The sequence below is a fragment of the Halichoerus grypus genome, chromosome 14 (genome assembly GCF_964656455.1).
Source record: "Halichoerus grypus chromosome 14, mHalGry1.hap1.1, whole genome shotgun sequence".
Classification (NCBI taxonomy): domain Eukaryota; kingdom Metazoa; phylum Chordata; class Mammalia; order Carnivora; family Phocidae; genus Halichoerus; species Halichoerus grypus.
The window spans coordinates 91,341,466-91,367,862 of record NC_135725.1 but is presented as its reverse complement, the minus strand read 5'-3'; the positions used below and the strand labels follow the sequence as shown (position 1 = coordinate 91,367,862).

General features: G+C 65.3%; 1 protein-coding gene across 5 annotated transcripts in view; it reads right to left on the bottom strand.

The window, feature by feature from the left end:
• Positions 1–26,397, bottom strand: part of RXRA (retinoid X receptor alpha) — a 100,181-nt gene that overhangs the window by 36,390 nt on the left and 37,394 nt on the right. The window contains exon 1 of one of the 5 annotated variants that reach the window (XM_036108649.2): positions 17,129–17,228. The exons of 1 other annotated variant lie outside the window; for it this stretch is intronic. In XM_036108649.2, coding sequence (XP_035964542.2) covers positions 17,129–17,213 — 85 coding nt within the window. In that variant the 5' untranslated portion in view covers positions 17,214–17,228. Of the gene's footprint in view, positions 1–6,114; positions 6,135–14,951; positions 14,974–17,123; positions 17,229–26,397 lie in introns of those variants that run through there. 3 more of the 5 variants (XM_078061995.1, XM_078061996.1, XM_078061994.1) reach the window with 3 other exon arrangements.

Below are 26,397 nucleotides of genomic sequence, written 5' to 3'. Positions count from 1 at the left end.
TGCCCCCTAAGTCTTCACAGCTCAGAGACACACAAGGAGAGGGGCACAGTGGGGGCACACGGCACACCTTGGCTTGGCACCCGGGTGGTGGGGCCGGACTCCCCCCAGAGCCCTGCATCTCTGGCCTACCCCATCCTCACCAGGCCACCCTAGGCACCTGGGTCTGCGGAGAGAAGATCCCAGAGGCTGCTCACGGCTTCGGGGTAATGGGTAACATGGCCTCTCGCACAGACACCTCCCTCCTGGCTCCAGCCTGCACACCACACGGACTGCCCCCAAACACTGGCTCAGGAAATGCCAACTCCCCACCTTCCCTTCCCTTCCCTCTTCCCTGTGACTGCAGGGTCTTCCCAGAGCTCTGGGCAGGGCCAGTTTTTCTAGAAGTTACGTGACCACAGGCAGGGTGGGCACCCAGTGAGAACCAGCAGGCAGGCCTGGCCCCAGAGGCCTAGGGCTGTGGAGAGGCAGCGGTCAGGACTGGTGGTGTTGGGTCAGCGGCTGTAGGATAGGAGTCCCATCCCGAGGGCTCCGTTAGGTTCCTGTTCTGGGTGCTATTTCTCCATCCACCCAACAGGCAGAAACCTCAAAGGATGCCAGCCCCAGAGTGCAAGCCACACAGCAGCCCCTAGGGCCCCCACATCTTGAGACCAGTCCTTTTAGGAGAGCTCCAGGGCATCTGATTTTACCAAGAGGTACGCACATCCTTCATCCTTCTACCCCAGAGATGGTTTGTGGGGGTGGGGGGGAGGGTAACAAGGCTTCAGGTGGCCTCACTGATGGGGCTCGCCACCCATCCCAGGGACCCCGAGGAGGGAGTCAGGACAGCACAGTGACTGGCAGTACCCGGCTTGGGCCCCAACCAACAACACTGTGTTCCCTGCCCGGAAAGATGCCAAGGGGTCCCGGAGAGTCCCCAGAGCTGGTTTCCAGCCCTGTGGCCGGCGAGCCCTCAGCAGGCTGGCTGGGGTACCCCTGTGTCCCTGGGCACAGCAGGCAGACCGCCCCATGCTGCTGCCCGACAGCTGGGCCACACCTCCTGCTCGGGGGCCGAACGTGGGCTGACCACCAGAGAGGCCAAGAAATCCCCAGACCTGCTGGGGGCCCGGGGGAGGGGGGAGTCACCGGCACAGAAAGGGGGTGACAAAAGGAACACAGAGGAGCTGGCAGCCAGCCGTGACTGACCTGCAGGAATACTGTCACCACCCAGGCCACTGCAAAATGGAGCTCCCCGCACTCTCGAGCCTGCCACACACACCGCGGGGGCTCTGAAGCCTCCCTGAAGACAGACGCCCCATATCGCACACACGGAACCTAGGCAGGGCCTGCAGAGCACACCCACCCCACGCAAGCGGCACCCCAGGAGCTCTCGGGGCACCCCTCTGCCCATCCTGCGGGCAGGGAGAGGGCTTGGGGGGCGAGGGTCTTCCCAAGCCTGAGCGAGAGCCGGCCAGGACCCTCCACCCTCACGAAGACCCCCTGTGGCCAGTGGCGTGGCCGGGCACCAAGCTGCAGGTGCCACAGGACCGGTGGCCAGCAGCGATGCCCACCGTGGGGACAGAGCGCCGGGAGCAGGAAGCGCGCTCACCTCTCCAAGGCCAGGCAGGGACTCCTGCGTGCCGTGGCCTCCCCTCCAGGCTGTCCCCTCAACTGTCCCCAACCCCTGCGGGGAGTGGCCCAAACGGCGGAGGAAGGTGGGTGGGAAGGGGGAATTCCTGATGAGAGCCCGCCTGCAGCATGGCATCTCGAGGCAGGGGGGCCCTCGAGCCCACTGGCTGCCGGAGCCAGTTTCTCTTCAACAGGAAAAGAGACGATCCTTGTTTCATTTTGATCTGTCTGCCCCAGCTGGCTCGGAGGCCCTGCTCTGTCGTGGATCGCCTGTGCTCTCTACCCACTCCAGCTGTTTTCTAATTTTCATTTGCATCCCCACTGGCTTCTGAGACACACTTGCCCAGATGCCCAGGGCCCAGCCTGCCCACACCCCTCTCAGCTGCGGTGGAGGGTAGGGGCCTCCAGGCAGGTGGCCAGCAAGTCAGAGCTTTCTGGGATGGTTCGGGATTGGGAATGCTCCAGGTGAAACTCCTCCGGGCCCAGGGTGCACGGGTCTCACCTGAGGGCGACCCCCAAGGACCTCTCTGCTGACGGAGCACCCCCCTCTTCTGGACAGGGGCATGAATGCTCAAAACCCCCAGGACATGGCTGCCCGGGGTCACACGGCAGGCAGGGCCGGGCCAAGCCAGGAGTCCCTGGAGAACAGGGCGTCTGCTCAGTTCCTGAAGGGTTCGTGGAGGGCTTCCCAAGACCCCCACCGCCACGTGCCGTGAGCCCTGGCCACACAGCATCCTCCCCTTGGCAGAGGCTCACCCACGCCACACTGACTCAGCCGGCGGCCCCAGGCTGGTGCCCGTCATGTGCGGGGGCCCAGCTGGCTGAGTGGTGCAGCCCGGAGACGGGGCCTCACCCGTGAGACAGACCGAGAACAGGGCGTCTGCCCGCCGGAGCGGGGCTTCCCCGAGTCAGCTGCCGCAGGGGCGCCTCCCCTCCACGGGGGTGGGGGCCTCCACGGCACTCACCTGGACGGCACAGCCTCCTAGCCCCACCCCCCACCGGGCCCCACCAAACCCAGAGCAGCCTCTACACAGTTCAGCCTCGGCTCGGCACCCCCGCCCCACCCCAGCCAAAACCCCGCCAGCTCCTCACGGCTCTGGGCAAGAAACCGCCCTGCAGGGCCCCCTCCGGGCCTGCACGGGCTGACACGTGAACCCCTCACTGCCGCGTCCCCGGCTGCACGGGCTCGGTCTGTGATGCCGATGGGCTGGGCTGGATCCCAAGCTGAGATCCAACTGCCCACCCAGCCACCCACCGGGGACCTGCCGCGTGCCAGGCTCTACCCTCGACTTCCTCCCTGGGCCGCCAGCCAGCGGGGGCCGTGCAAGCACGGGGCCAGGCCCAGAGGGGGCCGTGCAAGCACGGGGCCAGGCCCAGCTGAGCCTAGAACTTCTGCCCTGTCCTCACAAACATCAAACCATGTTGCCAGGATGCCGACTGCGGACATCCTGGGGGGTAGGGGTGTGGCCACGGAGGGAGACAGGTGGCCTCCATCCCCTGCAGCCCCCTGCCCCAAGAACCCAGGACAGGACTGCAGGGAGCACCCTCGCTTGCACCCAGCCCCCAGGGTCTCCAGGCAGAACGGGGGATGGATGGATGGACGGACAGACAGCCCAAGAGAGCCTCTCTCTGGGCTCTGGATGATCACGGCCTCCATCCGCACCACACTGCCCCCCCGCGAATGCCCGAGCAGCCCCCTTGGTACAGAGGAGAGCTGCAAGTAGCCACGCTCCGATCTGGGTGCCTCCGCGTGCCCTGACTGCGGCCATCCCTGCTGCTGATCACTCGGCAGGACTGGCCATGGTCCACGGTCACTGCCAGCCAGCCCCTGCCATGGCTCCCCATTATACACCCCCCAAACTCCAAAGCCCCTGGCCCATTGTGGAGGCCCGAGCGAGGCTCCCTGGCGCCCCAGCACTCCTGCCTCCTCCACGCTGGCCGAGTGGGGCCGGGGCCTCTGCCCTTGCCGTCCCTGCCCCCAGGCCCCTTCCTGGCCCTCTCTAGCTCACTAAAGTCCACCTCTCTGAGTCTCACGAGCAACCCCCAGAGTCAATGTGGGGGAGGGGATCTGGGGAAAGTATGTTTCCACTGTTCGGTACTGTCCTTGTCCTAGCTTCCGTGAACTACAAATAACATGCAGTTTTGAATGCCCGGGGTGGGGGGGGTAGGGGTGGAGGGCAACAGGTCTGAGGGCCAGCCACCACAGGACCAGTCAGGTGAACAACGTGTGTGCCCAGTGGCAGGGCCATGCTGAGAGGCCCAGGCGACCGGACCCCTGCTCTAAGGAGCTGGAGCTCAGTGAGGCCCAGCCTCGGGGGTGGGGACAGCCAGCAGGTAAGGCCGTGTGCAGAGGCCTGGGGGAGGCCAGCCCAACAGACAGCAGCGTCCAGCTCTCACTCCATCCAGAGAGTGGAGACAGCCCCTCAACATCTGAAAGAGAAAAGCAGGGGCCCAGAAACGTGCCTTCTGAGACTTCAGACCCACCCCAAGTCCCAAAACCCACACACTGTCCACGGCGCTGTAGCCCCTGCCAGGTGGGAAAAAAGGGCCTGGATCCCCCCATCAAAAACACACAGCTTGCCGGATGCCTGGGGAGCCCTCACCACCTGGCCCCAAGGCCACCCAGCTGTGTCACCCGGAACTACCTCCCTCCATCGGAGGCCTCCAGCACAACACCCTCTCCTACCCAGATGCCAGAAGACCACAGGTCCGGGTGCAGAAAGACCCCAGAAGCAAGTACAAAAGCCTGCTTTGCTCCCACCGGAGGCCGCAGACTCCAGAGGCTACGAGCTTCATGCATCTGACTCACAGAAGCCAGCCCTGCTCAGAGCCCACTGACTCAACATCACACACAACGCTAGCATGCCACCTGGGATGACTTCCCAGGGAACGAAGAATCAGAAAGAGCTAAACGTGGTAGCGAGGGATGACAAGTAGGGGACGGTGGGAGAAGTCTAAAAATCAGACAAAACGCCCAGCGGCCAGGTCCACGTTCCAGGCAGCCCCGCACTCATCTGCAAGTGGCCAGAGCAACGTGCCCATGCCATCCATAGGGAAGACAGTCAGCATACCCTACGGGACACTCAGAAAGCCTGGCCCAGTCACCAAATGCCCAAGATGACCGCCTGCCACACACAACCACACTACTCCGCTCACACATCTCACACACCCCCACCACTTCCAGCGGAGAGCCGCCCAGCAAGATGGAACGGGTTCCCCATCCTCGGTTCAGGAGCCCAGAAAGGGGCCTCATAGCTCCGGACATTTTCTGTATAAAAGTCATCTTATATGATTTTACACATCTGTCACAACAAGAAATAACCTGACCTAGGAAATTCTCTATCTGCGTCCATTTTACAGATAAGAAACCACAGCCAAGAACTGAAGGGGTTTGGCCGGGGTCAAGCCTGGAGACAGACAAGAGACGCAGACGCAGTTCTTACCCTCAAGGAACAGCCGCCAGAGGGACGTGAACCCCAACCCCCACTGACACCTCAAAGCGGGAAAGACCGAGCCCCTGGTTCCAAGACACATGCCAGAAGGTTCCTTGCCATAGGAGGGCAGGGCCTACCTCGAGAGGGTCTTCACAGTCACTCGGCCAGGACGGCCCAGCACAGAGGGCAAAGCGGGGCACAGAGATGCCCAGAGTGGGCTCTGGGTCACCAGCATGCCAGGGCCGGCCCCAGGACGAGGGTGCAGGGCGAGCGCGCGCCAGGCCCGTCCCTCAGTTCCTGACACCACAGAGCACAGGAGAGGCTTGCCAAGGGAATGTTAGGGGCAAGCGGCCCCCAGTCAGGATAGCGAGGTGCCCAGCTGCGCATTCCAGGACCAGAACCCCATGGTTCCCTGCACTGTCCACACAGTACGCAACAGGCCAGGCGACGGCTCCCGACACCGAGACGCAAGCAGGAGCCTGAGACATTAAGGGTCACACATCCACCAATTGCCAGAGGACTTTAAAAGGCCCGCGGGAGCGAGGTGGTCCGAGCTCCACCCCAGCTGGCCAGGTCTGTTTGAGTCCCTCCCCTGAGCGTCTGTGGCCCTGGGGAAGCCCCTGCACACCTGGGCCTCAGTTTCCCCTGAACCTGGGCACAGAAGACCGTGTGCCCCCAGGGACGTCTATGAAGGCAAGTCAGCCGCCTACACGGGCCCTGGCACGGGCAGGCGTGGACCACACGGGCAGCCTTGCTCCAAGATGAAAGTGCCAAGGGCCGGCGCAGGCGGGAGCGCACCCCCCCATCAGCACGAGGGGTTACTCCAGCCTCTCTCCGTTCAGCAGAGCAGGCACCAGCCGCCCCCCACCCCCTGCCAGCCTCCTCCCTGTCCACGGCCCCCCTCCAGTTAGACTAGTCCCATGGTCCCCACCTCAGGTTTGCCCGTGTGAAAGGGGAGTGAGCCAGACGCCGAGAGGCCCTCCCCAGAGCTGGCCGCCCTCCCCACCCCACCCCAGAATCCGGTGCCCACACACCCAGGCCGGGCTGCCCCCAGACCCGCAATCCCAGCCCTCACCTGCCAGCCACCTGTGGTCCCCTGCCTGCCAGGCCAGGCCCCCTCCCGAAAGAGAGGCCAGGAGGTGCAGCCTCATGGCCAGCGTGGGTGACAGGTCCCACCATGGGGGCGGCCCCATCAGCCCTCGGCCCGCCGGCTTGGGGTCCCACAGCCTCCGGCGACGCAGCGTGGCGGGACACGAGCAGCCAGGGACCGGGAGGGGAAGGAGGCGCAGGAGGACCGGTGTCTCGGTGGGGCAGCTGCCAGCGTCGGGAGCAAGTGGTGCTCACGCTGGCCCAGCAGGCGAGTTCCCCTTTCCCAGGGCCCGCCCAGCCCACCACCCTCACCCAGACACCTGTGACCACAGGCAGCTCCCATTGGCTGAAACCAGCACTTCTTGGAAGAGGACAGGGACCCTGGCCTTGTTTCCTCAATCTGAGACACAACGGTCCAGGCCTGCAGCTGGGGCAGCAGATGGGCACACTGCCCAGCCAGGGCCCGGGACAGAGGAACAGGGCAAGCAGACCTGAGTCCAAGCCGCGCCCCTGCCAGCCAGCTGCCGGGCTGCAGGCGGCTCAGGGGACCCGGCCAGCCCCTTTCCCCAGCTGCACGCTGCTGTGCAGACGGAGCACGCCCCCCACACGCTGCCAGCCAGCATGCCCTCCAGCGAGGGCGCCTTCGTCCAGACACGCGGCGCTTGTCCTGGCCCGGCCTGCGATGCTGTGTCCTCTCTCGTCCCTAGCAGCAGGCACAGCACGGAGCTCTGGAAGGCAAGGGTCCCTCAGGAGGAGGGGGCAGAAAGGTGCAGGCTCAGAGGCCGAGAGCCCCAGAGAGGACAGACAGAGGGAGGCTGGGGTGAAGCCTGACTGCGAGAGGAGCCCCACAGCCAGGGAAGCAGGGACTCAGACTCTCAGGGGAGAGGGTCTTCAGGAAGCAGGAGGGAAGGAAGATTCACGGCCCCAGCCGCTCTTCAGCCACACAACGGGTCATTCTTCTAGGGCACAGAATGCCTTTTGTGGCCCATCAGCCAACGGCTCCGGGCGGGCAGTGGGCATGGGGGCACGGGGACCACAGCACGAGCGCTCCGCCCCACCAGTCCCTGCAGGACAAGGAGCCCGAGGCCCGACTGGGTCTCTCCACGCTGGGCTGCGCTGCCCAGGACGCCGGGGCCGAGGCTACACGGGCGGCTCTGAGCAGCACACACCCCTCTATCACGGGCGCGGGGGACGGGCCGCCAAGACGTGGCCGGGGCTGGAGGGCCACGAGGAGTCTCCTGTGGCCGCCCCACACACAGGCCCACACCATCTGGAAGCCCTCCGCAGGTCGTACTTGGGGGCACCGTCAGTCATCCTAGAGACAGGACAGGTGGGCAGCCTCACTTGAGCACGTGGAAACCCCGGGCACCCGCCGTTCCTCCCTCAGGACTCTTACAGATGGGCCAAAGTCCTCCAGCCCAGGCCCAGCCGGCCCCCTGCCCCCAGGCCACTCCAGCGCACCACACACCTGCCCACCCAACCGCTCATGCCGCCCTCCACCTGAACCCCAGCCAGCTGCGGGACTGCGGCAGTCCCTTTCCTCTGCCACGGAGGTCCACGCTCACGGGGAGCCCACTGAATTCCTGATTCCTGGCCTCCCCCCACAACAGGCTCTCTTGGTGCTCATGTCCCCATAGCCTGTCACATCCCCCAACTCAATCCTGTCATCAGGGACCCATGTCACATCTCAGCCCCCTCTGCACCCCAGCCAGAAGGGGCAGGCACCCCACGAACATCTGCCCAATCTGGGGTTCCAGGATCATGAGGGAAGGCCCAGGAGTCATACTGCGGGGTGGAGGGGCCAGGGACTCCCAGGTCTGGGGTGAGAGACGGCACTTCCTGCATCTTTATTTGGTTTGGGTTTTATGCCGTATGCACACGTTGTTTTCATAATAATGACACAGACCACCTCTGACAACCTGATTTTAGCAAATCCTCTCATCCTCCGTGTGGGCCGCAATCCCTCATTCACTCCTCTTCACGCCTCCCAGCGCCTGCCCATCTGGTTCGGGGCCGGGACCAGACCCAGATAAGCTCACCTGATGGACACGTGGGGCGAGGTCCTGCCTGCAATGGGCACCGCAGCCCAGCCCCTGCGAGGCTTTCCGCCCAAGAGGCAACACGCCAGCTCAGCTGTGGCTTGTGGTCAACAGTGCCCCCCAGCTCCCCCTCAGCTGCCTCCCAGGGCAGGGCAGGGAGGTGTGGTCCCTGTGAGACCCCTGGCCCCCATCCCACTGGGCCAGTTCACTTTTGCACAGTGTCTCCTCACCAGAAAGCCGGGGAGGAAAAGGTGCTCGGTGCCACCCCCAGGTCACCCTCAGCGCCACAGGTGACAAGTGGGGTCTAGGACTGCAGGGCCACCCCCCAGAGCCAACACAGATTTATTCCTGCCTCTGCCTCTGCAGGACAAGGAGCAAGCCCAGCCGACCAGGCACCGGGCCCGTCCCGCCGACTGGTGGCCTCGGGTGGTGCAGCCTGGGCACCAGTCCCCACCACAGCCCACCTGTGTGCTGACCTCCCCCCACCCCGTCACACATGCACACGAGCCACATGCATGTCGGTCACAGGGTCTGCGAGTCCTACCAGCACAGGGCTGGCCCTGGGCACGGGGGTCTCACCAACAGGCCCTGCCCTGAGCGGGCCCAACCAAAGAATCTCAAACACTTAGCAAGTGCCAAGAATGTGCCAGGCGCGAAGCAGAACGGGGAGCAGCAGTGTGTGTACCACCTCTGGGTGGGCAGAAACGCGGCAGGGGCGGGGGGCATCACCCAGGGGGTGCTGCACCTGCTCGGCGGGCTGGCTCACACGAATCCCTTTGCAATCGGCCCTGAACGACATTGGCGGTAGCCGGAGGTTGGCTGTGGCCAGAGCGTTCATAGCACGGAAACCGGGAACCCCCACCACTCGGAGCTCCCCCGCCACACCCACCCGGAGCCGCGGGGATGCCCCCTCCTGGCCTCAGCTTCCCCGTCTATAACCGAAGGGGGCTGGCGGGACCGGAAAGGCCCCTCCCCTCCCCGCCGACACCCCCGAATCCCACAGACCTACTGCTCCTTCCAACTCAGTCCCCTGCCTCTGGTCCGCCCAGCCGGTCAGCCACGTCCAAGGGCGGCCCGGAGGCCTGGGGGGCGCGGGAGGCCTTCCGCCCCCTCAGCCCACCGCCGCTGGCCTCCCTCTCCCACCCGCGGCCGACCCGCCCCGGCACCCAGCTCCGGGCCCCTGCGGCCCCACCCACCGCACCCCGGCCTCCCCTCCCAGCCGAGGCGCCGGAGCCCGGCCCTGGCCAGCGCGCCCGGAGCCCCGTGAGGAGCAAACACACACACCACCCAGACCTCAGCTTCCTTCCTCCCCGCACGCGGCGGCAGCCAGGGGGCGGCGAATGGGGCCAGGAGTGGGCAGGAGGCGCCGGCGTGGAAGCCAGCCGGCCTCTGCCACCCTCCCGGGTCCGGGGTCGGCCCCCCAACAGCCTCACCTGAGCAGCCCCCGCTGAGGACCCCCGTGAGCCCGGGGACTAATGGGGGGGCAGGGAGGCTGTCCTCCGAGCCCTGACCAAGGCCGTTGAAGACCGATAACCATGAGCTTGGGAAACCTCAAATTTACCCAGGGGTCTCCATCCACACTCCCACCAAGGCCAGCCCACCTCCCTCTCTCAGAGGGGCCCTGTGGCCACAGGGCGCTCACCTGCCCCCACACCAGCCTCAGCGTCCAGCCTGCCCAGCCCCCCAGCCCCCTCCAGTCGGTATCCCCATCCTCCCTTCTTAGCCCCAGCCCCGGCCCTCAGAGCAGGCAGTCATTCACTCTAGGTCTTCCTGCCAGGAATTCCTCCTCCAGGAAGAACCCCCTGCCCCTGCCAGACAGAACCCCAGCCCCAAAAGCCCCTCTCGGAGCACTCAACCCCAGCCCTGTAGTTGCTGGTCTGAGCCCACCAGCCCAGACTACAGGCTCAATGGCCAACAGGGTCATCCCTGGACCCCAGCCCCCAGCCCAAGCTAGGCCCTCTGGTCACCGCTCCCAGCCACGTGACCTCGTCAAAGCCTCTGGGCCTCAGACCTGCTCCAGCTGCCCCCGTCTCCCCCAGGCTCCACAGCCCCGCTCCTGGGTGTCCTTTTTCATAGTGGTACCCAGACGGCCCCCCGAAGGTCTGGGGCTTTGCCCTGGAAAGCTGTGCTCAGGTCACAGCTGGCAAGAGGCTCTGCCGGGCTCACACCCTGGCTCTGCGCCTGCCCGCACCAGCCGTACCAGTCCCCACAGCGGGGAGCGCCAGCCCCCTACACCCGCTCCTGGGGCTCTGCTGTCTCTGCAGCCAGGCAGGCCTTCAGGAGGAAGTGTGGCTACTGTCCACCTCAGGACACCTGCAGCTCTAAGCCCCCTGATCCCGAGACTGGTGGCCCCCGAGCCCTGCGGAGCCCTTGCTCTGGCCTCTGGTGAGGCTCGGCGGCCAGGTCTATGCCCGCCAGGCACAGGGACGGGGTGGGCCAGCGCCGGGCTGGCGGCTGTGGGGGCAGGAGCATAGGAGGCTGCATCTTCAGGCCCACCACACTGCCAGACCTGCCCCCTGGCCATGCAGGGGCCGGACTCCGTGTCCACCTGCCTTCCTGCCTTGCCTCCTCCCTTCCCCATGGGTTTGCTATCCACTTGTAAGGTGGGCACTGAGGCAGCATCTGCTCCTTGGGGAGCACTGACCTGGGGAGGCACCAGGTTCTCACAGCCACCCAGCCTCCCCAGCCTGCTCCACAGGGCTGGGCCCCAACAAGAGAGCCCCCCAGCCCAGGCTGGTAGGAGGCTGGGCCTCTGAGATCCGGCCCATGTCCCAGCTTCTCCAGGAGGCCACGAGCAGGCCCCCGCCCACCCCACTCCCCCTACTCCCCGCTACCAGGCCAGTGGCATGTCCGGGCACGCCACCCCACAGCCAGGCCCCTGCCACCCCCACTCCTAGGATCAGCGTGACTCACGGGGCTGGAATGCTGCTGGGCCCCCACCGCAGGCGGCCGCCCTGAGCACATACACCTGTCCAGACTCGATGCTGGCGATCGTCAGGAGGGCCTGGGAACTGAGTGTCCCCAAGACTGTGGGGCCAGCCAAGCACCGTGCCACGGAGGGGCTCCCAGGAGGGATCCAGGAAGGTCATGCTCAGGCAGATGGCTCAGGAAATGCAACCCCTACAGGGCTGGAGCCCCGATCCCAAAGGCCCCAAGGGCCCAGAGGAGCACCTCAGTGAAAGGGCCCCAGAACTCGGATGGGGCCACTGCTTCCTTGACTCAACACGCCCCAGAGGCCAGCATGCTGACCGCCCAGGGAGGGTCCTGGATCCACCAAATCCAGGTGCAGGGGCCGCTGCCTCTCCCCATGAGGCAGAGCTTCACCCTGGGGCTGGGCAGGTCAACAGGCCCCAGTCCCTGCACGGGCCTTCTGCTCGGGCCAGGCCAAGGTCTCAGCTGTCCACCAGGAGTGTCTTGTCACCTCCCGGGAACAAGGGGTGATAAAAGGGGGAAAGAGACAAGAGAGTAAGGCCCTGCCAGCCGTCAGGGGAGCGTGGGAAACGCCTCCAAGGCGGCAGCCCCATCTTGGCTCAAAGGGCCAGAGCTGGCCTCTAACACAGAACAGCCTCTGGCAGTGACGTCCACTGTCCCAACTCACCACCCCAAGGGCGGGGGCCTCCTCAGACATCTCCACTAGGGCCCCTCCTGACCACAGTTCCCAGAGGCCATCCCCACAGATGGCCAGAGACCAAGGGAGTCCCCGTCCCAGGATGCCTCTGGGAGCACAGAGTGCTGGGCACCCACGTCTCCCATGCATGGGTCATGAAGGTGCCCCGAGATGGCCAGGGCTTCGCCCTCGGGGAGCCCACAGGAAGTGGGCAGAGATGTTGAAGGAAAGGGGCCTCCCTTAGTGCAAGTGAACAGGGGCAGAGCCTGAAGGAGAAATAAAGGAAAAGGTCTGGGAAAGAGTACAGCAAGGACAAGCAGGTAGGACAGGGAACAGCATGACGTCCAGTTCCGCTGCACAGAGGTGTGCAGGGTAGGGCCAATGAAGTAGGAGGGGCCCAGGAGTCTGGCCCCAGGTCCCAGGAGCTGTGTCAGCAGGAGAGCTAGGAGGTAGGAGACGGCAGCACAGCCCCCCCCCACCCCCAGGGAGGGAAGGCGAGGGGCTCGCGGCCCCGCCCAAAGACAGAAGCAGGCCTCTCTTCCGGGCACGGGATGGAGTAGGACAATCTGACCCGAGGAAACAAAACAAAGTCACAGCCAAGGGCAACCTGGCTCCCACCCTGAGCTCCACTTGAGGGGCTCACACGGACTGCATTGGCCGGGGGCCAGGAGGGCCGCCTGTGTGCAGGACCTCCAGCAACTCCAGACGGACACACGATCAGGCTGGGGCACCTCTGGGATCCAGAGCCCTCCGTGTACAGAGAACCGACCTCCCTCAGCAAACCCCAACTCTGCGCGGAGCAGCTGGGCAGGGCAAGCACCTGGGGCTCAGAGGCCCCCGCTCCCTGGCTGTGACGGAGCTGTCCGCCGAACTTGGTGAACCACAGCCCGGAGCTGGAGGGGCGGCGGACAGAGCATCTACCGCGCTCCCAGAAGACGGCTCCATGGGGATAGGGAAGGCGCCCTGAGCCTGGCTCCAAGCAAACAAACCAGCAAGGATCCTCATTTCCCTCGGGGCCACAGAGCCCCCGAGGGCAGGCTCCCCCTTCCTTCTCTACCTTGAGGAAATAGGACAGTGCCACCCGCCTGGGGGGGCTCTCCCCCTGCCCCCTGCCCGGCCCTGCCCGCTTCCAGCTGAGTGTGCCCCTGATGCCCAAAGGCAGTAGCACAACACACCAGCCCGGCCACCCTGGCACCGCCCCAGCCCCCGGGGGCCATGCTCAGCGCCCTGTCGCCTCCGCAGACGTGAGGCTGTGACCGACACAACACACCATACGGGAGCAGAAAGGAGAAAGCTGAGCCCCAAGCAGAAACTCTGAATCCTCAGAACAGGGCACTGCCTGCTCCCCCAAATCCAACAGAGGGGGAGACCGGGCCATGCGAGCCCCTGCTTCATCTCGTGGTGATGACCTTGGGGGCAGGCTCCCCACCACCCCATGCCCCCGCGGACACCCGTGCTGGAGAAGGTGGCACCTGGACCCCGGGCGACCAGGCCAGCGCCCCGTGGGCCTCACCAGGCACAGGCCTGCTTCATCACCAAAACACGCACGCACTACACAGGCAAGGCTTCGAGAAGGACAGGCCACTCGAGTGACCCTTGACATGAGGCCCAAGAAGAGCCAGAGAGACAGAGTGACAGCCGTCAAGACAGAGGTGATGGGGTTGATGGAGCCACGTGGGGTCCCGGAACCAAGGTCCACAGAGCTGCACACGAGCAGAAGACACCGTTTATGGCCAGCACATTCTGCCTCGAAGCATGGGGCAGTTCCACGTAGGGGCCTCCCTCCAAGGGGGCTGCAGAGTAGGGACCCTGCTCAGCTGGCCCCGCCCCCCGGATGGACAGCCCTGGAGTGAGCGGGCTCCTTGGTCAGGTGGTCAGGAACTTGGGCCACCACCCCTGCACTAGGAGATGGCACAAGGTGACTGGGGGGTACCCAGCCCAGCCCATGGTACTGGCCGAGAGCAGTGACCACCAACACCGCCTAGGGGCCCCGGGAACAGAGGGAAGGCTCCCCCGGCCCCACAGCTCGGAAGCAACAAGCCTGGAGTTCTGTCTCCCACGAGGTCCCAGATGCTAAGCAAGCCTGGCCAGGCTCCCTGCTCCCGGTGCCGGCCCCTCACTAGGCTCACCCCCCAGCCAGGGGTCTCAGGGCTTCCAGGGGGTGCTGCTGGCCCGTCAGGAACGGCAGCAGAGTGTGACTGGGGGAAGGGAGGGTGTGGGGCCAGGACACACAGACCAGGCGCGGCCTGGAGGTGAGCTCAGCCCAGCCCACAAGCCCGGCCAGCCACGGGGAAGTGCGTGCATCCTGCACCCACCCACTGCAGCCTTCCGCGGGCTCCCAAAATCCAGTGCCCTTGGCCCTCACTGTGGCTTCCTGCCTCCTCAAACCCCGGTCTCCGGTGCAGGAAGCTGGGCAGGCCCCTCCCCAAAGCCTCTGCATCTACAGATGGCAGAAGGCCCCCGCCAGGTGCCCCAACGGCCACTGTAAATGCCGGCCGGGGAGGGGCACTGCCAGTGTCCACGGACAGCCCCGACGTGTGGGACCCAGCACAGGGCATGCAGAACACGCATCTCGTTAAGGCCTTTCAAAAAAACTACAAGCATCACCGTCTTTTTACAGACAGGGAAAGTGAGGCTCCGTCACACACCGTTCAACCTGCCCAAGGCCACACAGCTGGTCAGCGACAGGCCAGTTGGCGAGACCAAGGCTGCCTGGGCACAAGGTGCAGGGGGGAGTGGGGAGGAGGCAGCCGCAGAAGGAGAGGCAGCAGAGCGGGGCCGCAGGGGCACTGACGTCAGGGGCCCTGGCGGGAACCTGCGCCCCACAGGGGGTGGAGACCCCTCAGGCCGGGGAGTGCAGCCGGAGGGACACCAGCATGCACGCACGCCCTGCGGGGGCCCAGCAGCCGCTACCACCCCCCCCCGGCCCCGGGCAATGTCCTCAGGGTAGCAGGAGGGCACTGACCAGCACAGGACCCCTGGGGTCCGGGGTCCTCTCCCAGAGGGCTCTGGTCCCGTCCTCCGCTGGCCATGAGAAGCCCTGGCCAGTCCCAAAGGCCAAGCCTCCTCCTTCCTCCCCAAGAGGGCAGGTCCCTTCCTGCAGGAGATCCCGATTTTGACAGAAACCAAAAATCTGTATTCCATTTTTGATTAAAATGTAAACAGCGAGATACCTACCCGCACTCGAGAAAAAGGCCGCCCCAGAGCAAGATGACAGGAGGACCAGCCTGCGCTGGGTGGGACATGGTGGCTGGCTTTCACTTCCTTTGGCTTTGATGACAGAGCTACAGGGTGGTTGGTTTGGGGTGGGTTTTTTTGGGGGGGGTTACAGAATCTCAGCATCTGCCTGTCAGCCCCTTGTAAAAACTCCCCCACCTAAAAAGCCCCCTCCACACCAATGCAGATTTGATTTTCTCCAAAACTCCGCCCACCCCCAGAGCCCCTCCAACCTTGCCCCCAGGTAAGCTGGAAGGAGCCCGGGGGGGGCGGGCAGGAGCTCCCTGCCCAGTACCCCCACCCACCCACCCATCTGCTTGGCTATAAGTTGAGAGGCCTGACCTCGACGAGAGGCCACTTGGCGAACTGGAACGTCGGCCCACCCGAATGGTCCCTGGGCTGACCCGGACATGAACCAGGGTTTACTCCAGGCCGGGGCCTGTGGGAGCCTCCACCAGCTGCCCAGAACCAACATCCCCACACGCCCCAGAGCTGCAGAAAGGGCCAAGGCCCCCAGGGGACCCCCTCCCAGTCTCCCTCCAAGAAGCTCCCCCATCTCCCAGACCCGGACTACGCCAGCCGAGTGAGCACCCAGGGGCCACTGCGATTCTGGAGGCAGGAAGGTTTCCTGCAGTGCCCGGGGCCAAACACATCCACAGCGGCCACCTCCCACCCTCCTCTTGCCCATGTTCTCTGGGCTGGCCCACTCTCCACCCTCAGCCTTGGGAACCAGGTCATTTCCAGGAACACACCAGCTCTCAGACCTCTAGGCTTGGACAGGCTGTTCCCTGGGCCGAAACTTCCCCTACGTGTCTCCTGGCTCACTACAACCCAATTTAAACAACACCTCCTCCAGGATGCCCTCCTGATCCTCCCAGCCAAAGGAGGGTCCTCTTCTACCACATACCCCCGAGAGGGCCCCAAGCCAGCTTCTCTGAGGCTGCTAAAGTCTGGGGGCTCCTGAAGGTAGGAGCCCCAACTGGTTCATCAGGCATCCCTGGAGCCTGGCCTGGAGCCTAGCCTAGGCCTTGGCATACAGAGGTCCCACGTAAAGACTTACTAAATACACGGATAGGGTGCAGGTGGGAAAGGCAGGAATGAGCCGTGGTCCTTAAGAACCAACCAAGCGAGCACCCAGTTTTAAAGAGATCCCAAGGCACCAACGAGCTGTGCAAGCCCAGCAGTTAAACCACCTCTCTGAGCAAAGAGATGTCATCACATATGAAGAAAGTGGCCAGGAGGAGGCAGGGGAAGTGGACGAGGGACGATGACGCTGGCCTTCCCTCCTCTGTCCCCACAGGTGGTGAGTAGCAGGTGGCCCACGGCCAGCAGGCGCGGGCTGCATGCCTGGCCGTAGGACCCCAGCTCCGACTCCAGGCCGGGCAGGGCCGCAGGCACCTGACTCAGCCCTGCTGGGCCTGAGCGCCCCTGTCCTCAGAACGGCTTCAGCTCCCTTCATGCGTCAGCGCTCACCAAGAGGACACTGCCCCTCCACAGCCCCCGTGCTAGGAACAGGCAGATCAACAGGGCTGGGCCCTGCCCAGGGACGTGCGGTCCAGAGTCAGACAGACTTTTCCAGGAGCCCACGGAGCTGTCAGTCACTGATGCAGAGCAGGAGGAAAGGCAGGCTGTCTGGGAGCAGACATCAGGGAGGGCTTCCTGTAAGAGGCACCACTCACCTTCCTCCAGCTACAACACAGTAGCTTCCTGCTGCATCCCCCCTCCCCCCCAAAACGATCCCCGCACTCTGTGAGGACGGGACCAACACCCCCGCCACCGCCACAGGGAGGGCGGCAGACAGATGCGGGGGACCCCTGGCAGCAGGAGGCGTGGAGACCAGGGACAAGTCCAGCCCCGCCCCCTCGTGGCCCAAGGCCACAGGAGACGGCATCACCTCCCCGGGCTCCGATGTTCTCATCTGGAAGATGGGCTGATGAAGCCTCCAGACGCAGCTGCGTGAGGACGCACGTGGGGCGGGCTGAGCACGGTGCCGGGCCCTGCGGCAGCTGGGGCACCCGGGCACACAGCAGGTCCTCGATAACCAAGAGCCCCCGGGGGGCCTTCCGGCTATGTCACGCCCAGCCCGGGTGTAACCCACAGCACCCTCCCCACCCCGACCACAGACACTCCCACCTCACCAGAGCGCGGGTCTCCCGATGCCCCCTTCTCCACGGCCCTGGCTTGGCGGCTGCCTCGCTGTGTGGCCCAGGCCAGGCCCCTCATCCTCTCTGGGTACCTGCTTCCTCCTCCGTAAGACAGTCTCCAGCGCCCCTCCCCTGCTGACGAGCGACAGGCAGACGCCACAGCCAGGGCGAGGCCTGACCACAGGTTCCTAGAAGCCCAGCCACCGCCCCCCCGCCCCCCGCAGCAGGGGGCCTCGCTGTCCTGTGGGCCCCCCTCCTGCTCCCCTTCACCCACAGAACCAGGTACCAGAAGCGTTCTCAACCAGCTCCAGGCCCAGGCTGGCAGAGTTCCCTTGGGGATCCTGGGCCGCTTGTCCAAGGTGGCCCCGTTCAGAACAGCAGAGCTGGGATGCGCCCCCAAGAGTGCACTCTCCTGCCGTACCGTGTCCCCCCCCAGTCTGACCCGGAAGAATCCCAGGGACAGCGGCCTTCACCGTCCAGCCACCCACTGGCTATGTGACCCCAGCAGGTCAGTCGGCTCTCTGACCTGTTTCCCCCTCTGACGCGAACCCGAGGAGTTACAGGAAGACTCCTCACGCCCCCCGAGGTCGGGTGCCTGGAGCACAGTGGAAGATGGGTGGCTGCAGCCTTGGTGGCCGTCTGTCCTCTTGCAGGGCGGTCCAGGCACCAGGCCCTGCTCCAGGCAAAGGGAGAGGAACGCCCCCCGGTGCTGCCTCAGGTTCCCCACTTCCCACGGTCTCCTCGCCAGGGGTCAGCCCAGAAAGGGGCCCACGCCCGGCCAGGGCATCCGTCAGAGGGCGCACCATCTGCCACCAGACTGATACACGCTCACAGCGCCGTGTCCCTGGCCTGCCTGTGCTCCTCCTTTCCCCTCCCTGCTCCTTCCTGCCCTGAGGGCAGCGACGGCACAGACTCCAAGCCCTGGGTTCGAATCCTGCCCCCCACACGCCACAGCCCAGTGATCTACATAAGATGGGCAGGTCACGAGGACTACGTGGGCCCAGGGTCATGTCACCCTGTCCTAATGCCACGACCACCGCCATCAGCCTGGACAGCAGTCGGGGGAGAGTGGCCTCTCCTCATCTCCCCAGGGAGGAAGCGGGGAGCCGGGCACCCGGACAGGGAGGCCTAGGCTGGGCCTGGCACCCCGGCTCCTAACACTGGGTCCTATGACGGGCTGGCAGGATGTTGGGAAACCCATGAGCACTTGGATTTCAACACCACTGGCCGCGTCAGCGACTGGTTTCGACACGCTGCAGCACCCGGGAAAGGGCCACGGCCCTCCCGTCGGCCTGCCCGCCCGCCACGCCATGCCACGCCATGCCACGCAGCGGGGGAACGCTGGCCTCGGGCACAGCGCTCTCAGCTCCCCTTGCCGTCCCCCAATTTGGGTGACGTCCCCTGTTCTCAGGGACACGCAGAGACAGGGGTCGGATCATTCCAAAGGTGCAAAGGCCACCCGCAAAGCCTGTGACCCACAGCCCTGGGCTGGCTGCAGGCCCAGTGAGCCAGGGGGTACCGGGCCTAAAATCAGCCACGCAGCTCTGCTCCAGGCCTGCGCGCCACGGCCATGAATCGGGGACAAGATTCTCTGGGGACCTCGCCCGCGGCCTGGCGGCCTGGGGCACCCTGGAGGCGTGTGCACCCCACCGTTTACACGGCGGCCGCTCAAACTGAGTGCCCGCGCGCCCGACCGCACCGCCCGGAGAGCCCGGAGCCAGGCTGAGGCCAACATGCCTTTGTTCAGCTTGAAGCAAAAACAAGAGCGGGGCCGAGGGCAGCTCGAGGGGACCCCATGCTCCGGGAACAGGGTCCCACTGTGCTCTCAGGGCAGTCCCACCCCACAGAAGGGGAAACGGAGGCCTCATGAGGACAAGGGATTCAGCCAAGGCCTCACCTGAAGGAGCAGGGCAGCCGGGACCCCACTTGGACCCTACGCCCCACTGCCTCCACGGGGCCAGCAGTGGGGAAGAGTTCCAGCTGGGGTGGGGGTCTGGTCGGGTGGCAGGTCAACGTTAGAGGCAAATCCTTGGGAATAGGGACTGTCTGCCTACTCGTCCAGGGCCCTACCACGTGCCGACCCCAGAGCCCGCCCGGCAGCCCCAGCGCTAACCACCCCCCACCCAGCTCCTGGGGCCAAGGTTCCTGGCATGGGCACCCCCCAGTCCACGTGACGCAGCCTCACCCCAAGCCCTTGGGAGTCACCCCAAATGAGCTAGCAGAAGGGACACTGCCCCGGCCACTGCCTCCCTCCGTGACTACGGCACCCCCTCGGCCAGCCACCCAGCCTCCACCTCCCCTAGCACGTGTGGCCCAGGGGCATCAGGGCCCCTCCGGGCCCACCCCTCCATGGTCCGAGCTCCATTGCTGCGCTCAAGGCCCCCAGGCCCCAGCCACCCCGCAGCCTCACCTGGGGCTCTACCACACCGCGGGCTCTCAGGGGCCACACTCCTGTCCAGGCACCCCCCCACAGGAGTCCAGCACAACGCCCAGCTGACTGCTGGGGACAGCTTGGGGTGACGGAGGAGGAGGACTCGGCCATCACACTGCAACTGGTGCTCTGAAATCCCAAAAGGCTCCACATAGCCAGGCCGCACCAACAGACACTAAATTTCAAAGGAGGGGTGACCACGTGCCCTTCATCAGACACAGGCTGGCCTGCCTTCTCACACCAGATGTGGGGACACGGCAGAGAGCCCACTGGGGGAGACAGAGGGTGAACCCGTATGCAAACAAGGAAGGGAATGAGGAGGGGTGGAGAGGCAGGGAGGCCCAGGGTGGTTCTGGGGGCCCAGAGAGGCCTCATGGAGAACCGGGCGCAAGAGGAGCCGGCCAGGGCGCAGGGGGCCCAGTGCTCCAGGCAGTGGGAGCAGCCGGCCACAGGGGAGCCTGCAGGGGACAGAGCGGGCTCCATCAGGCGGCAGTGAAGCCAGGGTTCAAGCTCAGGTGTGAGGACATCCAAACCCGTCACCCCACATGGCCCTCTGAGGCTCCTGAAGACATCCCCTGCTGAGGACAGGTGGTCCTCCTTCCTGTCCCCTCGTCAGGAGACCAAGGGCCGGACCCAGGCTGTCGCAGGGAGTCCAGCCACGAGGTGCCCCCCACCACGTGCCCAGCACCCCACCACATCTTCAGCCCAGGGAGGCTCCAACACTTGAGAGGGAAAAGGACCCTGCCCGGCACATGGGGCACAGCTGACTCCCAGCTTATCCACCTGTCAGGGGTCTGGCACGATTTACATGCACACGTGTGTGCATGCATGCGTGCACACCCACGTGTATGTGTGTGGCTGAGTGCAGGTGACGTAGGCAAGGCTTCAGGTGCTGGGAGGAGGGACCTCCTGACTCAGCCTCCCCCCTGGCCCCCTCCTGCCTCTGAACCATGAGGCTGCAGGAGACAGTGGGGCAGCTGGGGGTCAGATGCCCACCTGGCCCACGAGGGGAAGGGACTTTCCTGAGGTCACCCAGCCACCCCAGGTGGAACCCTGAACCAGGCCCAGGACTCCCAAACCCGGGCAGCACCTGGGGGGCAAGGAGGCCTGGGACAGGGCTGGGGTTGTGGGGAGCTCTCAGGGACGATGGGGCCCAGAAGGCCCTCACACTCACACACACACGTGTGCACCACCCACAGACGGCACACCTGATCTCTCACTCAGAGCAGGACAGCCAGCTCTTCAGAAACGTCCGCTGCCCAGGCCTTTTCACTCCATAGGGAGCATCTCTCCCACATGGCCGGGGCTGTCTGGCCCTGGGAGGGAAACCCCAGGCCCTCAGGGGCGTCCTCACCGGAGCCCGGGGACAGCCAGAGCGAGGGTAGCTGCTATCCCTTCTGGAAGGGGCCTCAGCTGCTCGTGGAGGCCCGGTCATACCCCGTCAAGCCCTGACCAGCCGCCTGCTGATCCTGTGGGGACACCGGGCACTGAGGGAGCCCAAGCTGGGGGCAGGCAGGGCCCCATACCTTCGCTGGGAGGAGGCCCATCCAGGGACCCGGGCTAGCTCAGACAGGGCCCCGGGAGACATGGAGCTTTAATGTAACCGCCCCCGTGCCGATTATCTTCTGCAGGCTGTTATTCCCCAGGATGAGGGCCTGGTGCTCCCTCAAGCCCAGGACCCCCAGGCTCAGGCTGGGGAAGCCCCCGGCTGCAGCCCTCAGACAGTGGGAGGGACCCCCAGGCCCAGGAAGGCCCCAGATCCATACTGCAGCAGCCAGGCTTCCGGGGTCCGGCGGGGCAGCCCAGGCCTGGGGCAAAGGGCGGCCCCTCCAGGAGGGCAGAGCTGGCTGCATAATGAACGGAGCAGTGCTTGTCTAGTAACAATTACACCAAGCAGGCAGAGCGTCTTATCACTGAGTCTCTCCAGCAAGGCTGATCCCCTCAACCCATGTCGGGGAGCTCTGGGAACTTTTAGCTTAATTAGCAGCTCCTGCAGGGTCAGCAAAAATGGCCGGCTGGGCCAGGGCCCCGGAACCAGCGTGGCTGCCAGGGACAGGCGGGGCGGGGCCCCTGGCGCACCTGGTGAGGGAGAGGGCAGCACGGCCGGCCCCTCGCCGCTCTCCACCCGCGCGGGTGCCAAGGACGACTCTGTGCCCCTCGGCGGGTGCATCTGCCCCACACACTCGTTGCACTGCTGGGCAAGTGAAGGCCTGAAGGCGGCATTCAGGGCAAACTCAATGCCCAGGACACCCCGCAAACGCCCCAGGGAGAGAAGCCCACCACACGCTCCCCGCGTGACCTAACAGCTTGGCCAAGGGAGGAGAGCCTGCCTGGGTTCACGTCCCGTCTCCAGGGAGCTGGTTCCTGGACCACTCTGTGCCACCTGCCCACCGAGGCCCAAGACCACTGCCCTGGCCACCCCTCTGAGGGGCACAGTCCCCTCGGCCCTGCAGGAGCCGGCATCTAGGAGGCGGGGGTCAGTCCTCGGTCCCAGGGCACTGCACGGCCTCGGGCAAGGGACGCACCTCTCTGGCCCTCAGGTCCCCACACGCTGGGGACAGTCCCTCCGGGCCCTTCAGACCCTGACACTGAATTTCCAGGTGCTGCTTCTGGACGCTGGAAGACGAGGCCAGAGACATTCTCCAGCCCCACCCGGCTCCTCACGGGGAGGCCCACGCCCACTGGGGGGACACTTCTCCCCGCCCTCCCACCGCCACGCTGGCCCCAGGCCGGCCTCTCCTGGCCTCTCCTGTCCGAGGGGGCCGGGACGGGGGGCAGCTGCGGCTGGGGCCGGGGAGAGTGCGGCTTCCACGGCCCCGGGAGCCCGCCGCAGCCGGCTATCCTGCCGCCGACACCCCGAGGTAATGGGTTCCAGATGTGGCCGGTGCGGGAGGGGGGCAGCCCCGCGCCCTGCTGAGGAAGCTGGAAGCAGCCTGAGATAATGTGGGATTCCTGAGCCTGTGCCAAGGCTCGTGGCCCCGGGAGGGGCGGCGAGCCGAGCAGTGGGAGAGGAGAGGCCGCTCCCCTCCCCACATGTCGGAGACCACCCAGGCAGCACCAATGCAGGAGACACCCCCCACCCCAGGACCACGGCCCCTCCACTGGGGGGGCTCCAGCATCTCCGAGCCTCAATCTCCCCTCCGGGACTAGCAAGACACCTCTCCCGAGGCTGCTGCTGAAGCTCTCGGGGGCTGGCCTGAGATGCTGAAGAGGCGTCAAGCCCGACCCCTCCAGAAAGGAAGGGGTGCAAGCAGGCTCCAGACAAAAACCCTTAAGGCTCCAGCCAAGGCAGACAATGCTCCCAGAAATCACTCGCCTGACCCCTGACCCCGACCCTCCAACTCACAGAGGGCCCAGCTTCATTGCTGGGCATCCGTATGCACCACCACTGCTGGCCAAGTCCCCCACCCCACGTGGGACCCTTCTCCCAAATCGGGCCTGAGCTGGGCAGGACGATGGGGGTGGGGGGGGGATGCTTTCTGCCTGACACATCTTCCCTTCCTTCTATGGAGCATGCCAAGTGCCCCTCCTTGAGTCTGCCTGGCCTCTCGGGGCCACCCCTGGCCAGGGTTTGCAGCCACCAAGGACAGACATAAAACTGGTCCAACTGTCCCACTGAGGGACAGGGAGGGCCCGGTCCACGCACAGCACAAGCCACTGGGCCTGGCACCCCGCCTCGGCCAGCTAGCAATGGCTAAGGCTGGGGGCCTGGCCGCACACTGCACCAGAACCCACTGTCCACACTGAGGCCCACACACGCAAGGCCACGGATAAGCCAAGAACACTTAGGTCTCACGCGGGAACACATGGGGCAGCTGCTTTTTTTAGGAGCAGGCGTACCTGCCCAATTCTGTCCACACGGGCAGGGTTGGGCCACACTCCGGGTGCACCCAGGGCCCAGATGCCTCCTTGGCTCACCCACCTGTGCCAACGCCCCCCAAAGGAAACAGAAGACAGGCAGAGGGGCTTTGCCAGGGGCTGGCGGGCTGGGGTGTGGCCCCGAGTCTCCATCTCTTCATCTTTAAAGGCGGCTCGAGAGGACCCCGCGAGCCAGCACACATGGATGCTTCCCCGAGGCCTGGTGCGCAACCAGCACCCTGACCCCGGCTACATTCCCCACCCAAACCTGCACAGCCTTCACCGTAGGAAATGTCCCCAGACACTGCAGGACTGGCCCCCTCACACACAGGGTGACAGGGACAGGGCACAGCCCTCTCCAGCCTGTCTCCTCCTCTGTAAGACGCAGGGTACGCAGAGGGGAAGGGATGGACATCCGCATCTATAATGTTCAAAAGGCCAGGACCACCAGCCAGGGCCAAGAGGCCAGCCCCGCCTTGGGCACTCGGAGCCCACACGCCCAGCTCCTCTCCCCTGACCGGCCAATACCAGGGGCCCAGCTGGGTCCCAGACAGCTCCAAGGTCACCACAGGCAGAACTGGGCAAAGCACGGTCCCAGAGATGGTCTTCCCCAAACTCCCAGAGCACCCTACGGCCACCACGTCCCTGCCCCTGCCCGGCAGACCCCAGCTCAGGTCACCTCTAGCAAGAAGCTATCCAGAGGGTCCGGAAGAGGCCAAGGCCAGGCGGGGCTCAGCTTCTAAGCTGTAAACTGCCCCATTAGGCTGTTGGGACCCATGACATAGGGACCCAAAAGGCGCTGCCGTCATTACTGTCAACAAAGACACCAACCCCAAGCCTTTCCTGGAGCCTCTTAGCAGATCAGCTGGGGCTCCCGGTGCCCACACGTCGGATGCTCACCCTACCTTCTGCCCTGCCCACTCCAGGGCTTCTGCACCCTGTCCTCGAACACCTGGACTTCACCAACAAGACGCTGTGGACCTCGGAAGCTCAGCCCAATGAGATGTCTTAATTCAGCTTGAGATTTAGAAGGAAAACAAGATCAGTCCCGTCACCACCGTGGAGAGTCTAGAGGAGCAGGCGGGAGGAGGAGCATGGGAAGAGGAGAAAACCACCGTCTCTCAGGATGAGTTGGGGCTTTTCTAGCTGGAAAGTTAAGGAAGGCTTTTCCCCACGCTGCTAGAACAAGTGCAGATGACAAAGTAGAGGACTCAAGGTCCACTCACAAGTCACAGGGCCGCACCTGCCCGAAAGCCGCCCCCTGCCCCCAGCCATTGGCACCAGAGAGGGGCGCTGCCCTGGACGTGGGGGTGCTCTGGGCGTCAGAAAGGGGCAGCGCCGACCGTGCTGGGACCGCACTACTCTACCGGCCGAGCGCAGACGTGCACGGAGTACCTGGCACGGCCCGGACGCAGCGCTCCCAGTGGCGTCCTCACCACCACGTCCCCTCTGGCCATGTGCACCACCGGGGGCCCTCCCAGAAGTGCTGCCGGCAAGTCCTAGAAGCCAGACAGCAGCAAAGAGCCACAGAGACACGGGAGCCCCTGCAGGGGTGAGGGGCGAGAAGCAGGCCCACCAGGGATGGACGCTCAGATGGGAAACCAGTGGGGTGTGAAATTAGTTGATCCTCTAAATGGATGCCTTCCTCCCGTTCCCTCCTGGCAGGGAAGGGGTGGGTGCACAGCCCATGGGCTCTGCAAGGGAGGGGCCTCCAAAGCAGCCCTGCCCTGGCTGGATGTGTGGAGACAGAGAGCGATGAGGTCCCGCTGCCCACAGGCCCGTAGCCATCGCTTGGGGTCCATCCATCAGCAGACACGGTGACCCCCAGGAGGGTCTGTGTCCCCGGGCAGAGCACTGCAGAAATGAGCACCCAGCACCCCCAGGAGGGGAAGGGGTGGGAGGGAGGGGCGCCAGCTTCACCAGCAGAGCTCCAGCAGGAAAAGAGTGGGCTGGGAGGGAGGCGGGGCGGGGGGCTCAGGCGTGCAGTGAGGTGAGGCGAGCCCCGCCAGCCTGGCTCGGCCACAGCCGACAAGGGACACACGGAAAGCGGTGGTGGGCGCGGCTCCAGTGCAGACCCTGAGTCTCACTCCGGCGGGGCCCCCGGTCTCTCCTGCTCGGAAGAACTGGCTGCAGGTGCGTCCGTGCCCAGCCCAGCACCTGGCTCAGGGTAGACACTCAGGAAGCTCCGGAGGCAGCTCTGCCACCTCAGAATACGCCCTCGGAATACGTCATGCATTCACTCGGCGTGCCCCGTGGAGGCTGCTGGGTACACGGTGGCTGCAAGGCCAGCTCCGCTCCTACCCTCTCCAGGCTCACAGTCAGGCGGGGACAAGCCACCCAAGTCATGGAGCTTGGGGCACAAGGGAGAAACACTGGGGCTGCAGGAGCATCCAGTGGGGACCCCAACTTGGGCAAGGGGTCCAGGAGAGGTCCCCATCCCAGGCAGAGACCTCTGCCCGAGACATGTGGGAGGAGCAAGAGACCCTGTGGGGCGGTCCGGGCTGGGGGACGCCTGCACCTGTGCTGAGGCCCCAGGCTGGGCAGGGGCTGAGGGACGCAGGGCTAGCCCAGGAGTGATGGGGACCCACTGAAGGCATGGGGGGGCAGTGCCACCACAGCACGGACAAGCACAGCTCACCCTTCGGAGCCGTGTCCCCTCCCAACCCAACTGACAGGGGAAGTGGGACGAAGACCAGGAGAGGCGGTGCAAGCCAGGGGGCGAGCCCAGGGCTGGGAGGGGGCCACAGCTGGCGCTCCTCCCACCAGCGGGGGGCCGGGCCAAGTTCAATGGCCACACCGTGGGGGCTGTCCCCACAGGAGCTGAGCCGCCAGCCCAGCAAGGCAGGGGGAACATCCCGGCTCCCAAGGGCGCTCACTGCAGGGGACAGACACTGTTGTCCCCAGTCTGCAGACTGACAGGGGAATCTCTGACCCAGGTCAGACCCGGAGGACACCCAAGGCACTCAAGCTCTGA